This window comes from Primulina tabacum, chromosome 16 (assembly GCF_025594145.1).
Source record: "Primulina tabacum isolate GXHZ01 chromosome 16, ASM2559414v2, whole genome shotgun sequence".
In the NCBI taxonomy this organism is placed as follows: Eukaryota; Viridiplantae; Streptophyta; class Magnoliopsida; order Lamiales; family Gesneriaceae; genus Primulina; species Primulina tabacum.
In genome coordinates, this window is record NC_134565.1 from 34,648,748 (window position 1) to 34,663,731 (window position 14,984).

The following is a 14,984-nucleotide window of genomic DNA, read 5'->3' on the forward strand; positions in this document are numbered from 1 at the left end:
AAACAACTTTACCAAAATCATTGGATTGCTTTGGCAGCCCAAAAAAGTAACATAAATTTCGAGAAAAATGACAATAATTAGATACCGAAATGGATATTAACTCAATTTTACGGGTAAACTAATTTTTATTTTTTATGAGTTGAATCAATAATAAAAATTAATTTTTATTTGTAAATAGATCCATCTACAGGTTACTCCATCCAGTCAATCGCGTATATGTCAACTGAAAAAGCCTGAAGATATACAAAATTAATGCAATAAATCCATCGTGATTTCCAGTTCGGCTTCCATTTCACTCGTTTCCGCCAAAAGCACAGAAAAACGAAACTAGATTCCTCCGTGGCAGTTGCCGCCGCCAACGTCGCTGCGGCCGTCGCCTAGTTGCAGCAAAAATATATGTCCTTGCACACACAATCGAAGCCATTAAACACGCAGCAAAGCTTCTATCTTTAACGAACCCGGCCTCCGAGTCTCATTAATTTGATCGAACTCAGATCTGTAGAGTTGGGGAAAGTGTCTGATTGTGATCCGATCAATATTGTATGGGCGTGTCTTGGCGGTTGATGTAAAATGGAGTACATAGACAATTTGCCAACCATGGATCTGATGCGGTCTGAGCAAATGACGTACGTGCAACTCATTATACCCGTCGAGTCGGCGCACCGGGCTATCTCTTATCTTGGTCAACTCGGTCTCCTCCAATTCCGAGATGTACGTTTAGATCTCTTTCTTTCAATTCATGCGTGTGAATTTTTTTTAACGTAAATTTTGGTTGAGATTTGTCAGTCAAACTATTTACGTTCTTATTATTTCGGGTTCTGATTCAATTCTTTGTCGGGCTCCAGTTGAGTTCCAAAAGAGTTTCATATTTTATGGTGATTGTCAATATGAATGGGAAACTGATGATTTGTATGCTTCATTCCGTAGATCAGTGGCAGTTGTCAGGCTGTCGTTATTATGGATCTTATTCTCATGAAAGTGGTATTGCATTGTTAATTGATCGAACGGGCATGTTGCGTGGTGACGTTGGTCTCTCACTTTTATCTTCTGGCTGCAAGTGATAACATTTAAACTCTCAATTGATGATTTATTGTAGCTTCCACCTTCAGAAACGATCAAAACATAGATTTTCCTAAAAGATATTTTGGTGGAAGAAAAGCAGACTATGGATCAAAACTTTCAGTTTGTAAATTTAAGTTGATTTAATTTCAAATGACGTTTGTTTTTTACTTAATGTAAAGCACATATGAATATTATCTTCAAATTAAACGTCTTTGCTTGATTTAAGCCCCACTTTGCTGTGTTGGTCCGATATTGCAACTAATGTCACCCCAGTTGATTTCAACTTAGGAACCATTATCGAGGTCCTTAAATGTATATGGCAGTTTCACACACTTGCATTGTTCGAGTGTTTGTGCTTATCCTTGACAATAAAACGAGGGCCAAGAAAAGGAAAAAATACACTAATTCTATCTTTGAGGATTTTTGTGCTAGAATGCCTTGTATAGAATAATAATATTTATAATTTTCTCTGAAGCAGCTACCTGAAAAAAAGTAACACGTATATTTCAGTGATGAGGTTTCAATGAAATGCAATGAGAAGAATAGGGACTGTGTGTGTCAAAATTGTTCGAGTGTTAGTGCTTATCCTTGACATTAAAACGAGGGCCAAGAAAAGGAAAAAATACACTATTTCTATCTTTGAGGATTTTTGTGCTAGAATGCCTTGTATAAAATAATAATATTTATAGTTTTCTCTGAAGTAGCTACCTGAAAAAAGTAACACGTATATTTCAGTGATGAGGTTTCAATGAAATACGATGAGAAGAATAGGGACAGTGTTTGTCTTCGACACATAAATAATGGTTAAAAAGGCTATACTCTGCTGCGAGTGATACTCCATGTGGAACAAATTCCACCGGTTTCTCCAGACAAGTGGGGAGGATCTGATGGTTGCTGCCACAACAGGAGTAACACAACCCCATGCCAATAGGAACTGCCATAAAAAGGAGGAGAAAATCGCAATTCAATTAGGATCGGCTCTTCAGTATAATCAAAATCTTATGATTAAATGCCTTATGCTATTTGCATTTTTCTTTTAAGTACTGTATGTGTTAGGATAAGCACAAATAAAAATAGTTGTGGCCGAACAATTGCTCTAATTTGTGGGCTCAAATACCTGCCTTGGTCTTTTTTCAATCAGTTAATGTGAATTTATATATCAAAAGTATTCTGATTACAAAATACACTGGGCATACTCAGGTCATACATCATGTACCAAGGTTACTACATCAAAATGCTGCAAAACATCCTATACAAGAGGATCTAAGGAACTGATATAAACAACCAACTCCTAAAACGAGATGCCTTGGTCTTTTTTTTTGAGTTTGAAATTATTCTTTTAAAAAAAATTAATGGTTCCATTATTTCCATTTTAATGCCGCTTTATCTGTTCTTCAGTGACTAGTAGCATTTTGTAGGATTTTTAAGAAAGAAGCCTTTGAATGCTATTTGATTTATTTACACCAATATCTTTATGGTGCATGGACGTAAGAATGTTTTTAGGTGCAATTTTATGGACATTCTGGTAAATTTGGTAACTTTAATCATTTGATAGATATATATTCTAGCCGTACGGCATATAATTTTTTCCTCTGTTTGACTAATATTTATCCAATGCGCTCAATGGTATTAATCTGATTGGCAGTTAAATGATGATAGGAGCCCCTTCCAGAGGACATTTGTGATTCAGGTACTTGTTCTTTAAATGCTATATACTGCAGATTATATTAGCATCAAGTATATATTTTACTATTTCAAAACTTTGATTGTTTTGTTTCGGGATAAAACAAAAACCTCTGAAATCTATCTTTCTTGTTCCTTAATTACACACCAGCTCAAAATGCAATTCAAATAGCTACACTCACTTTTAATTTAGTTTTTTCCAACTACCTTATCATTAGCCCAGTCTACATATGTTGCGAGTTCCAAAGGACAACTGTGTGGTAATCAACTCTATAAAATTCTTTTTAAGCAATATTTCTAGTTCTTTTTACGATTTACTTCTTTGGACATGGGGTTACATCTGGATACAGTCAACTGATGGTATTTAATACGTATGACAATTATGATTGTAGAAACTAGTGTATGATCTTTTGCACGTTGTGTGTATAAGTTGTTTATTGATCCACATGCTCCAATATGCTGCTTAATGCAACTTTTCACTGTATTTACAGACTTTCAGTTGTGATCTCTCCGAAACAAGTTGTTTGCAGTAAGATACTAGAATTTCCCAGAGATTGTGTCATAAAATTGCTGATTCGATATTTGTTTCGTTAGAGAAGCAGCACAAAGTCTTGAAAATTATACACTTACTTTCATTTGAGTCTGTCAGAATCCTCATGACACGTTTTAAGAATAGTTTCGAGAGTTGATGAGTCAAAGTTCTGTCTGATTGAAAATGGGCTTACCCACTCTTTTATATATGAGAAGTTGAGAACCCGTATTTCATGAGTTCTGTGCCAGTGATTTTCTAAGTTCATGTGCAGAAGTGATTATCTTATTTTACAGTAATTTTTGGCTATATAGATTCTATTTTTGTTATTTTGTCCACAGGTTAAAAGATGCGCTGAGATGTCCCGTAAGTTGCGTTTTTTCAAAGATCAGATTCATAAAGCTGGTTTGTTGCCATCTCCTCATCCAGCTTCCCAACCTGATATTGAGTTAGAAGAACTAGAGGTCTATCTTTCTGTTTGACTTTCACGTTTATCTGATAATATTTCTATTCTGGAAATATCATTCCTTCCTTTTAATTTGAGTTTATTTTGAACTATCTTGTCTCTCCTTTTATTTTAGATTCAACTTGCAGAGCATGAACATGAGTTAATTGAGATGAATTCCAATACAGAGAAACTGCAGCAAACATACAACGAGCTGCTTGAGTTCAGGATGGTATTGCAGAAGGTACATGGACAAACTATTATTTTTTTATTTTCTTAGTGGTCTCTAAAAACATAACTATTTTATTCTAAAAAACACTATTATCTTATACCATAGACAACTTATATTTTTTAATTCCTCACACGCTACGTAAAAAATTTAAATGTATATATTATAACCGTAATCCAACTCATTTTTTCGTGTGAGTGGCATCATATCCATGATAAAGAAATGCTTTCAGAAAATAAAACCATATGTAAATCACATCATCACATGAAATGAATTGGCTTTTGTTGTAAAATAAATGTCTCCTGCAGTAAACAAAACCAGACGTGTCACATTTATAATACAATCAATGCATTCTAGAGAACATATATGAGAAAATCCAGAAGTGAAACCAGACAATGCCATGATTTTCCTTAAATTTTGACAATCCACAGTTCTCACACAAATAATGAAGAAAGTTAAATAGGCAAATATTTGTTGAATAAGTGAGAAAAGAGTTTATATAAACAGGGACATAGAGCACTAGCTGGAGAAGAAAAGAAGAAGGCGTTATGTTTATTATCCTGGGTGTTGCGTGGTTGTGCTTTTAGTATTTTGTCGTCAAAGGAAAAGGCCCAATATTCATTTGACAGTTCTGTTAAATTAGTTATTGGAGCATTCCTCATTATTCCTTTATTTTTGGTTGAAAAGTTTTATTTTCTTTTCTTTAGCCTTTGGACCGTATTACATTGTATCTTATATTACTGCATTCTGGGAATCTCTGGAGGTGAATCATATATGCTTTTTTTTCAGATGAAGCGTGATATGATCATAGTATGTGCATAAGATGCTTTGACAGAACAGGAATGGGGACACATTTAAGAATATAGGATGCATCAGAATTTCCCATTTTTGTTCTCCTAGACTTGTCCTGGTCTTTTACCAGATCTTGAACTATATTTAAAAGTGAAAATGTGCAAAGTGAAAATGTGCCATGTTCATTTTGTACCTTATATGTCATCCAGTTGTCTCATTTATATGTTTTGATGGTAAATCCAGTCCGGAAACTTTCTTATCTCGAGTGGAAGCCAAGTTGATGCCCAAGAGACTGAATTAGATGAAAATGTCCATACAGATATTAATTATGCAGATACGGCATTACTGCTTGAGCAGGTGATGTGAAATATGATTTTTGTTACTGAACTTTTTTTCTTCTCGAATCATTGCAGATGATACTCATGTTGTTTTTTTAATATTCAGGATTCGCAACCGGGACCATCAAATCAATCTGGTGTTAGATTTATGAGTGGAATTATCTCTAAATCTAAAGTTATGAAATTTGAGAGGATGGTATTTCGCACAACAAGGGGCAATATGCTTTTCAATCAGGCAGCAGCTGATGACCAAATCGTTGATCCTTCATCAAATGAGACGGTTGTTGCCATTCTTTGATATGTTCCTGGAAAATGTTGCTTTTACTTTCTTGTTGGCAATATATTCAGGAGAAGTAGTTATTTTTCTCTCTCGAAATGAATAAAAAAAAACGATTTTTCCACATCAAATATGTTTCTCTTAAGCAACTGCCATATATCTTTATCTAGAGTGATATTTTACAAGTCATATAAAATTTAGTTTTAAATTTTGGATCATCTTTAACTTTGTAGTTCAAAACAAATTCTGAAAAATTGTAGTTGTTTCATCTGCAGGTTGAGAAAACAATTTTTGTTGTATTCTTCTCAGGCGAGCAGGCAAGAACAAAAATCCTGAAAATTTGTGAAGCATTTGGTGCAAATTGCTACCCAGTTCCAGAAGACACCACCAAACGGAGACAAATAACACGAGAAGTATGTTGTTGAATAAATCACTTTGATCTTCTTTTTCATTGGGATATGAGAACTATTTTTGCTCTGCATTACAATGTAATCGCAATAAGAAATTTTATTTCATCCAATGCCCATGTTGTGTATGTGTTACCATTCTATTGACAGTAGTAATAATTTGGAATGACTCGTAATTGTGGCACATTCTGTGTCCTTTACCAGAACATGTACTTATTAATTTACAAGTTTGTGCACTCTTTAAGTACAAAATAAACAATGACTCAATTAAACAGTTCTCAATTTATTTTCCTAGAAATTTATATGTTTTTATCAAGCCATGTTTCCTTCATATTTTGAAAACTTATGTCTTTGTCATACTGCATATTCATTACCCTCAAATTGACATGAGCATATAGGATCACTTCTACTGTTCAACTGCAGTGTTACAAAGCTTTAGTGACTCTCGAATTTGAGTGACATGCATTAGTTTCTCCTTTCCAGGTTTTATCACGCCTAGCTGAGTTGGAAACAACTTTGGAGGCCAGTCTGCGTCATCAGCATAAGGCCCTTACTTCCATTGGGTTTCACATTACAAAGTGGTTAAACATGGTAATTTAGTTTTTGACTTTTTTTGCTAATTTCAAACTTAATCATTGGCATCCAATTTTGGAGACTAAGTCCTTCCTTAACTCCTCTTTCTAGGTTAGACGGGAAAAGTCTGTGTATGACACATTAAATATGCTGAATTTTGATGTCACGAAGAAGTGTCTGGTTGGCGAGGGTTGGTGTCCAATCTTTTCAAAACCGAAGGTACCTGCACCACTGTTTTATTTGTGCATTTTTGGATATATAACTGGAGTGACTACCATTTACTTTATTATACAAATTGAAAGTGTTAATCTATGGCATTGCAGATTCAGGAAGCTCTGCAACGTGCAACATTTGACAGTAATTCGCAAGTTGGGATAATATTTCATGTGATGGACTCCGTCGAGTTGCCTCCGACATACTTTAGGACCAATCAATTTACAAATGCATACCAAGAAATTGTAGATGCGTATGGGTAAGGCAGTACTTTTTTCCTTGTATCCAGTGGTGAAATATATTTAATTTATGAGAAATCTCTCGATGAATTGTGCCTCTTGTTTTTGGTGCTCTTCACCATTTTATTGCTCATGCATTGCTGAGACTTTATTTAACAGAAAGTGAACTTTGTTTAAGATCCTGGGGAAACTTGTGGTTTTATCCAAAATATCATGGAGAATCTTCTCCCTAATCTATTAACTTCCATGTTGAATGTATGGAATCTAAGGTACTTGTCTAAATGAATAGTGCTCCCTAGTCAACAGATTCCTAGTTTAGCGGACAAAGTAATTTACCTGCAAAACCCTTTTAATTTGGAAATAAAATATTACTGTTATTATCCATTTGGTCAATAGTAATTTTCTAATACTGAACGAATACTTTAGTTTGCATGATTTGGAGGTGTTCACAACTTTTGACACTTGATGAGTCTCTAACTTGCTCTAGTACCAGCCATTTAATTTGCTTCTGAGTGAGGTTCAGTAAGGCCCTTAATTTAACAGAAAAGAAAATTTGAGGGGTTGGTATGATATTCACACAAAGTTAGTATTGCTTTCTGAGGTCGAAGTTCTCTCATTTATCGACATTTTTGGATGTACACTGATATTATTAAGATTACAATGTAAATTTGATGTGATTTTTTAATATATATATCCCATTATGTTTCACCTATATATATGCATGTTGTTTGTAATTTAAACTAAGAGACGACAATATGAATTTCAGACCTCTGGCCATTGTTTCATGGCCAAACCTCGTAATTTTTTTTCTAGCAAAAATGTTTATTTTGGATATATTCCTGTGAGTTTTTTAAGCGTTTAGCTGTATAGTTGAACCAGGCACTGATAAAAATTTTGGTTTGCAGGGTTGCTAAATATAAGGAGGCAAATCCTGCAGTTTATACCATTATTACATTTCCATTTCTTTTTGCAGTGATGTTTGGGGATTGGGGTCATGGTATTTGTTTATTATTTGGAGCATTGTTCCTCAAAGCTCGTGAGAAGAAGCTTAGTTCTCAGGTAATTTGACTGTATATTTTTTTCTAGAGGTAATGGTTATGTCTTCTTCTCAATAAATCTCTACATGATGTGATTTTTATATTTCTGGGTTTTTATAAACGTAAAATTTAATGGCCTGCCTTCTTTCTGTCTTGTTTCAGAAATTTGTTTATATTGATGATGGAGAACGAGCTATTTTATTTGGGTTCTGAAATAGCTGGTTTGTGCAAATTTAACAATTTGGTTTATGTCGATGCGATGTTTCTTGGAGAATTTAATGTAGTAGATCACCTTTTCCATAAAATAGATAATTGGTTTGTCACTAATATGTGAAAGCATAGTACGTTTCTGTTATAGTCATTGGGGAAGGAATTATGTTGTGATAGGGATTGTCTGAGGATGAATGCACTAGCGGTCCTGGGCCTATAAGATCATGACAACAGAAAAGTAATTAATGAATGTGAAACCTCAAATTGTATATCTGGAACAACACAATGCAAGGGATCAAAACTAACAGTTTCGTGTGTGGTATGAAGATTTTATGAAATATTTTTGTGCTGCTAATGCGAAGTGTGTAAATTATATCCTGTCAAGAAAGTAGCATATTTTCCATTTGGTGGAGAAGAATGGATTTGTTATTCATGGAAAGGTTGCATATTTCAGTTTATATGTGGTGTTTGATTAATAGGCTTAGCTATCTCGAAAAATAACTTAAAAGTATTTTTATTGGAGTATTGTCAAATACTAATAATGTGAATGTTTTTTCCTTTTGTGACACTTGTGAATATGCAATACAGCAATGTACAAGCCACAATTTTTTCTTTCCAAAGCCCAAAAGTAGGAAAAGATGAATGACATAAGTGCTGACCCATCAAATATTTTAGCTAGACCTTGTGATGGTTATTGCGTGCAAACATCAATTTTTTGGAATTGAGTTCATGTTCACTAATCTTCAGTTTAACATGTATTTTGTGGAATCTGTTACTCCACTTTACACTTTTTCATTGTCAATACTGTTTGTTCCTTGTATAGAAAAAGCTTATGAGCCTATTTTTCTATCTGCTTAATGTTTATATCATTTCATTTTTCTTCTTCCGCTTCAAATCTTCTGCATAATTAAAATGCTTGTTCCATCAGAAACTTGGCAGCTTCATGGAGATGCTATTTGGTGGTCGATATGTTCTCCTTCTGATGTCTCTTTTTTCAATTTACTGTGGCGTGATATACAATGAATTCTTTTCCGTTCCGTTTCACATATTCGGCCACTCTGCATATGGATGCAGAGATGCTACTTGCAGGTAATGTAAATTATTACACATGTGATGATTGAGATATATATAAGATTGAGTAGAAAAAATGTACATGTTACTTCATTCTTCCTTTGTGGGTAATTAAAAAGTTCAAAATGAAGAAGATATTAACCAATGAATGATACATGCTATTTCAATTGACTCGAATCTAAAGTACAATATTAGAAATTGAATTCGTGAATATTTTATTAAATTACCCAAACTAAAATAACGAGAAAACATGTATATTAAGAATAAATTTATTGTTTATGAGCAATATGACAAAATCTAATGCACAAGAATGCAACTTCCCGATTCAATTTTTGTACGAAAAAAGTTAAATATATCATTATTAATAAAAAAAATCTTTGTACCCAACAAATAAAAAGTAGCTGAATAAAAACTGACCAACACATGTTAATTATACATAGATCAATCAAAGCAATACACACTAGATTAACACTAACATGAGACCGGGCTTGTAGCCCAGTGGTCTCACCCGCCAGATTAGCTGGCTCCCCTCCCCGGGTTCGATCTCCCCTCCCCTCGTGTGTTGTAATCGAAAAAAAGCTTAACACTAACATGATTTTGTCCATTTTGATTGTTTTGTGAAATCGAAGTATATTACGCTTTCACATGAAAATGAAAATAATGATCATTGTCTACAAAAATTTATTTAATTCTAAAGCTTTAAATTGAAACTATATATTATTTAAATCTGTTTTTTTTAAAACATAACCGCAGAAAAAGATTGAACCTCGAGACTCGAAATGTAATTATGAATTTAAATCGTCCAATAAAAACAAAAAGAAGAAAATTCAAAGTTAAATATCCGACAAATGACAAATTTACAAAAGTATGATATAGCAGTAAAAACCATACGTATAAGTGGATCGACTCATCAAGTTTCCGTTGAAATATGATCCATACATTTATCATTCATTGGTTATTAGCGGCATCCCGAAAACGTCGGGGTCAAAATATGACTTTCAAATTAAGTTTTGACTTAATGAATATTGCCAAAGAGAGTGGTGATTCCAATATTGAACTTCGAGATGTAACACTGGAATTAAACCGCTCAACCAAAACAAAGAAAGATAAAAAGCCGAACTTAAATAGGCAAATGACAAAATGATCATAGTGATACCAAAAAACAAAGATAAGAAATGAGAGCAATTTAGTAAACAGAATGAAATCTCACACTTTTATAATAATAATAGACAAGACAGTTTTTTTGCTATGTTGCTAAGTTTGCATGAACATGAAGGTTTTATTGTTTGTCATCATGAAATTGATTCGGCCAATCAGGATTTAGCAAACAACTGTGTATGATCAGTAGGTATTAAATTTTTTTTTCAGAAGATGCTTGGGCATTTTTTCACCTTTGGAGACATGGCTAGATTGGGCTAGTTAAAGTAGGTTATGATGTTATCTGAATTGATGATGTTATTTGGTGGGATTCTTCCATACCCTCTGATATGTTTGTACTTTCTTATTTGAATTCTCACCTTTTAATTTCATTGTCGTCTACGTTTTGTTCTGCATTTATTGTATTCGGGTGATATTATTATGCTTTAGTTCCTGTTTCTAAGGCTTTGGGATCACTACTAGGATGTTATTGATGTAGTATGTTTATAGTTCTTCGATGTCAGAAAGCTTGAATTTGCAGATAAAATATTTGTCGTCTTCTGTTTACTTCTGTGGACGGTGGCTCTAACACTGTTGTTCTATTACTCTACCTACAGTGATGCTTCTTCAGTTGGTTTAGTAAAATATCGAGATACATATCCATTTGGCGTGGATCCAAGTTGGCGTGGAAGTCGTTCCGAGCTGCCTTTCTTGAATTCTCTCAAGATGAAAATGTCAATTTTGTTTGGTGTGGCACAGATGAATCTGGGAATTATTCTAAGTTATTTCAATGCACGCTACTTTTCCAACTCCCTTGATATTAAGTGTGTTATCTTTTTATTCTCTTATACTTTTTAATATCTTAGCATTCCTTTTGAGACTTATTTATTCTTCTTTTTCAGGTATCAGTTTGTACCACAAATGATCTTCCTAAACGGCCTTTTTGGTTATCTTTCTCTTCTCATCATAATCAAATGGTGTACTGGTTCTCAAGCGGACCTTTACCACGTAATGATATACATGTTCTTAAGTCCTTTTGAAGATTTGGGAGAAAATCAGCTATTCAGGGGTCAGGGAGTACTTCAGGTATTGATCCTTTTTTAATTTTTGTGGTGGTTATGATGTCATACTTGCATGCTCGAATGTGTGAACACGTGCATAAACTTTTCAGGTCATATTGCTACTTCTAGCCATTATTGCTGTGCCATGGATGCTTTTTCCCAAACCTTTTATTTTAAGGAGGCTTCATACTGAGGTACCATCTATTTCCATGGCTGTTTTTTTTCTTTGAAGTGTTTTAGTTGTCTTTCTTTCATGTTATCCATCATGGAAACGGTCACATTTTTGTTGGCTTTCTATAATTCCTAAACACGCACCCTTTTTTGGTATTTAGAACTTCTGATGTCATAAGATTTTGAGATTCTTGTCCTACTCACACAGTTATGTGGTTGTACATGTACTTTATTTCCCTCCCCAAAACCACAGCTCTTTGTAATTTTATTACTGAAAGTTCCTTTGTTTGAAGTTCTTTTCTGAGCTTCTTTCCATCATGATAGTTAAATGATACATTGCGCCAATGCATGTGTTCAAGTTCCACTAATCTTGGCATATAACTATCGAATTCAGGTCATTATTATATAGAAATTAGGGTTGAAATAGTGGGTTAGTATCTACTTGCCATTTATGCAACTGTTTCAGAAACTGATTGAAGAATTCAGATCATGAATGCTGTTTCATCTTATTTTTGTGTCAATAAAGTGGAACCGCATGTTTTTTCGATCACTCTTATTATTTTTTCATCAAATCTGGAAAATAAATGTCAAGAATTTCCCAAGAAGAAATTTATCTCTTATTATATGTAATTAGAAATAAATTTGTATATCCAATATTAGAACTGTCCTATAAATAACGTAGTAGCAGTGACTGCTCTGTATGACAGTATGAGTCAAGATGTAACAACAGTAGCAGGAAACAAAATAATTGTTTGTGTAATCTTGAAACCTTAGAACCACTGATTAACTAGGCCATTTTCATGTGTATATCTAAGAGGTTTCAAGGTCGGACATATGGTATTCTTGGAACCTCTGACATGCATACTGATGAAGAACCTGATTCTGCAAGGCAACCACGCCATGAGGAGTTCAACTTCAGTGAGTTCTTTGTGCACCAAATGATACATTCTATTGAGTTTGTGCTTGGTGCAGTTTCTAATACTGCATCTTATCTCCGGCTATGGGCACTGAGGTTAGAGAACTTTTTAACATGCAGCTCTGGACATTTTTATTCATGGCTCAGTTCATCTTGTGAGTTTATCTTCTTTGTTACAGTTTGGCCCATTCAGAATTGTCGACTGTTTTCTACGAGAAAGTGTTGCTTCTTGCTTGGGGGTAAGTTTCTGCTAGTTTACACCACACCTCATGTTTTCTGCCTCGGTTTGAATTTAACTCGTAGAATTTTTACTCTTAGACACGCTGAATGAACCCTCCTAGCATAATTTTCAACTCCAGCTGTTTTTATGTTTTGTCAACTGGTACTGATACAGCCAACCTTTATTTATGTTATAATGCAAATGAGGCGTATATCCGAAGACTGAGTTGCTAAAATTTTAATTTGATAGTGTTTTGTTGGATTACATCAATTTCAGTGTTTAAGATCTTCTCATCACATTTCTGTGTAGAACATAATATGGTCATGCACAAACAAAAGTACATGGGATCCTTATATTGTGTGCAAGAAACAGTTGATCAGCTAGTGACGATTTCAATTAGTATTTTTTACTTTTTTTCCAATGCAGATTAGCAATTTTATATCTACTGTACGAAAATTTTATCTTTCCCTTGATCAATTGTATCATACTGTTATGAGCTTATTGCGGGAGAATACTGAAAGAAAAAACAAAGATCACTCCAACATCATGGCTGGCGGATTGCATATGCTTGCATTGTGCTACTAGATGAATTTGAAATGCACACGAAATGCATCAACTTATTTCGTTTTTACTCCGCTTTTTCCTTTCTATTAATATGTCCAGGGTTTAAGAGATTTGTATGTCGTAGACTAAAACATCCTCTTGATCTTTGCTCTTCATATGACTGCACATGTCAATAATTGATATTACTGTTTTTCATATTCTCTGGTAAGTAAAAGGCTGGGTTCTGTAGAGGACATTTGTTTTTATCAGGGGCATTATTTTGGGATGCAGCCCTAATATACCAGTTGATGGTCAGATGTTAAATATACGGTGTTGTTTTTGACTTTTGGATGAAATTGAAATATTCAGTGTCATATTTAGGTCACATGATGTAAATCTATTGTGGATTCCTCGTAACAAATACCGTTTTCTCTGTATACAAGAGGTTGCTCGCTTGATCTGATATAAAGCTGTAGAATTGTTGAGTAGCGTTCCTTATAGCTTAAAATCTTACTCTCATTCATGCACGTCAATGCAGGTACGAGAATATTATCATTCGTTTGGTGGGCCTGGCAGTTTTTGCATTCGCAACAGCTTTTATACTACTCATGATGGAGACTCTTAGTGCTTTCCTCCATGCTTTGCGTCTTCATTGGGTGGAGTTTCAAAACAAGTTCTACAATGGTGATGGCTATAAATTTAGGCCTTTTTCTTTTGCTGCATTAGGTGATGATGATGAATAGTACATTATGTTCTTGGGGTTTTAACAGATTTTGAGGAAATAGAAAGGTAAGCGAAAGTTTTGCGGTGGCTGCAGGGCATAGTTTTGAATTTTCCTTTTCTCATTCCTTACCAAGAGGGATTAGGAGTGGGTTGTTGTAGATGACCCCTTCTTTTGTATATGCAGAGAATCTTCACCTTTTCTGTCTGGGAACCTGCCACATTTTTACAATCTTCAAACTCGAAAACAGCTAATCTTGAGATAATTGTAGGCTCGATTGACACAATTCTTTTGTAATAAAATGGGTCCTATTTCGAATTAGTCGGCGTAAAGAATCTGTTCAGGTGAATTGCGGGGCTTGATGTGGTATATTTCGAGATTTATGCTAACTGGATATGGGTTAGAAATCAACCTTCGGTACATGCCTTGTTTTCATTCATTATATTTTTAAACAAAATTTATCTTAACTGGTGTATTTATGACATTTTAGATTTAAAATTTTTCTTGGCAAAACCAACGAGCTGATAACTCTTATCTCATAGTTTTCAAAAGATTATTTTTCCGTACGTTTGGTGTATTGCTAATAACTCTTTATCCTTTATGTATCGAAATTTGTTGGAGTCAAATTTTAGAAGAATGTATTCAACAATTGTGGTTCTACAGTCAATTTTGGGTTAGATGCAATCAAGTTCTATCCAAATCGAATGTCTAACACGGTCCAACATATTATTATGAAAAAAAATTATGTGAAACGGTCTCACGTAGGGGTGAGCGCGGGTCGAGTTTTCGGGCAAGTCGGGTAGTAAATTTTACTGTCCGACACTAACCCGATCATGTCGGGTACCCGAAATTTTCGGGTATTTTCTGCTGGGTACTCGAAAAAAAAAATTTAAAAATTTATTTTCGAAAAAATATGTATTTTTCACATTCACAAAAAATCATGTCATTATATTGAGTTATGGCTAGTCATTATATCATATTATGATTAGTAAATTAAAAAACACATATATTTTTCACATTTCACAAAAAATCATGTCATTATATCATTTTATAATTAGTCATTTGTCGTTATATAGAGTTATGACTAGCTACAAAAAAATACATGTATTT

The 14,984-nt window shown here is 34.1% G+C and overlaps 1 protein-coding gene across 6 annotated transcripts; it reads left to right on the forward strand.

Moving 5' to 3' along the window:
* Positions 1-370: 370 nt before the first annotated feature.
* LOC142528745 (V-type proton ATPase subunit a1-like) lies at positions 371-14,309 on the forward strand. Of its 6 annotated transcripts, none has more exons than XM_075633883.1 (19): positions 371-711; positions 2,708-2,752; positions 3,616-3,738; positions 3,856-3,963; positions 4,984-5,097; positions 5,185-5,358; positions 5,631-5,768; positions 6,246-6,353; positions 6,447-6,554; positions 6,659-6,807; positions 7,693-7,846; positions 8,963-9,123; positions 10,860-11,066; positions 11,145-11,328; positions 11,414-11,497; positions 12,290-12,486; positions 12,570-12,629; positions 13,692-13,942; positions 14,061-14,309. In XM_075633883.1, the coding sequence occupies exons 1-18, from the start codon at positions 571-573 to the stop codon at positions 13,894-13,896; spliced, it is 2,460 nt and encodes an 819-aa protein (XP_075489998.1). In that variant the 5' UTR covers positions 371-570; the 3' UTR covers positions 13,897-13,942; positions 14,061-14,309. The 6 variants fall into 6 exon arrangements, 4 of the variants coding, with proteins under 4 accessions (XP_075489998.1, XP_075489997.1, XP_075489999.1 ...); XM_075633884.1 differs by adding an exon at positions 1,798-2,047 and having other exon boundaries at positions 574-711; positions 13,692-14,077; XM_075633885.1 differs by adding an exon at positions 1,798-2,047 and having other exon boundaries at positions 574-711; positions 3,869-3,963; positions 13,692-14,077.
* The last annotated feature ends 675 nt before the right edge of the window (positions 14,310-14,984 follow it).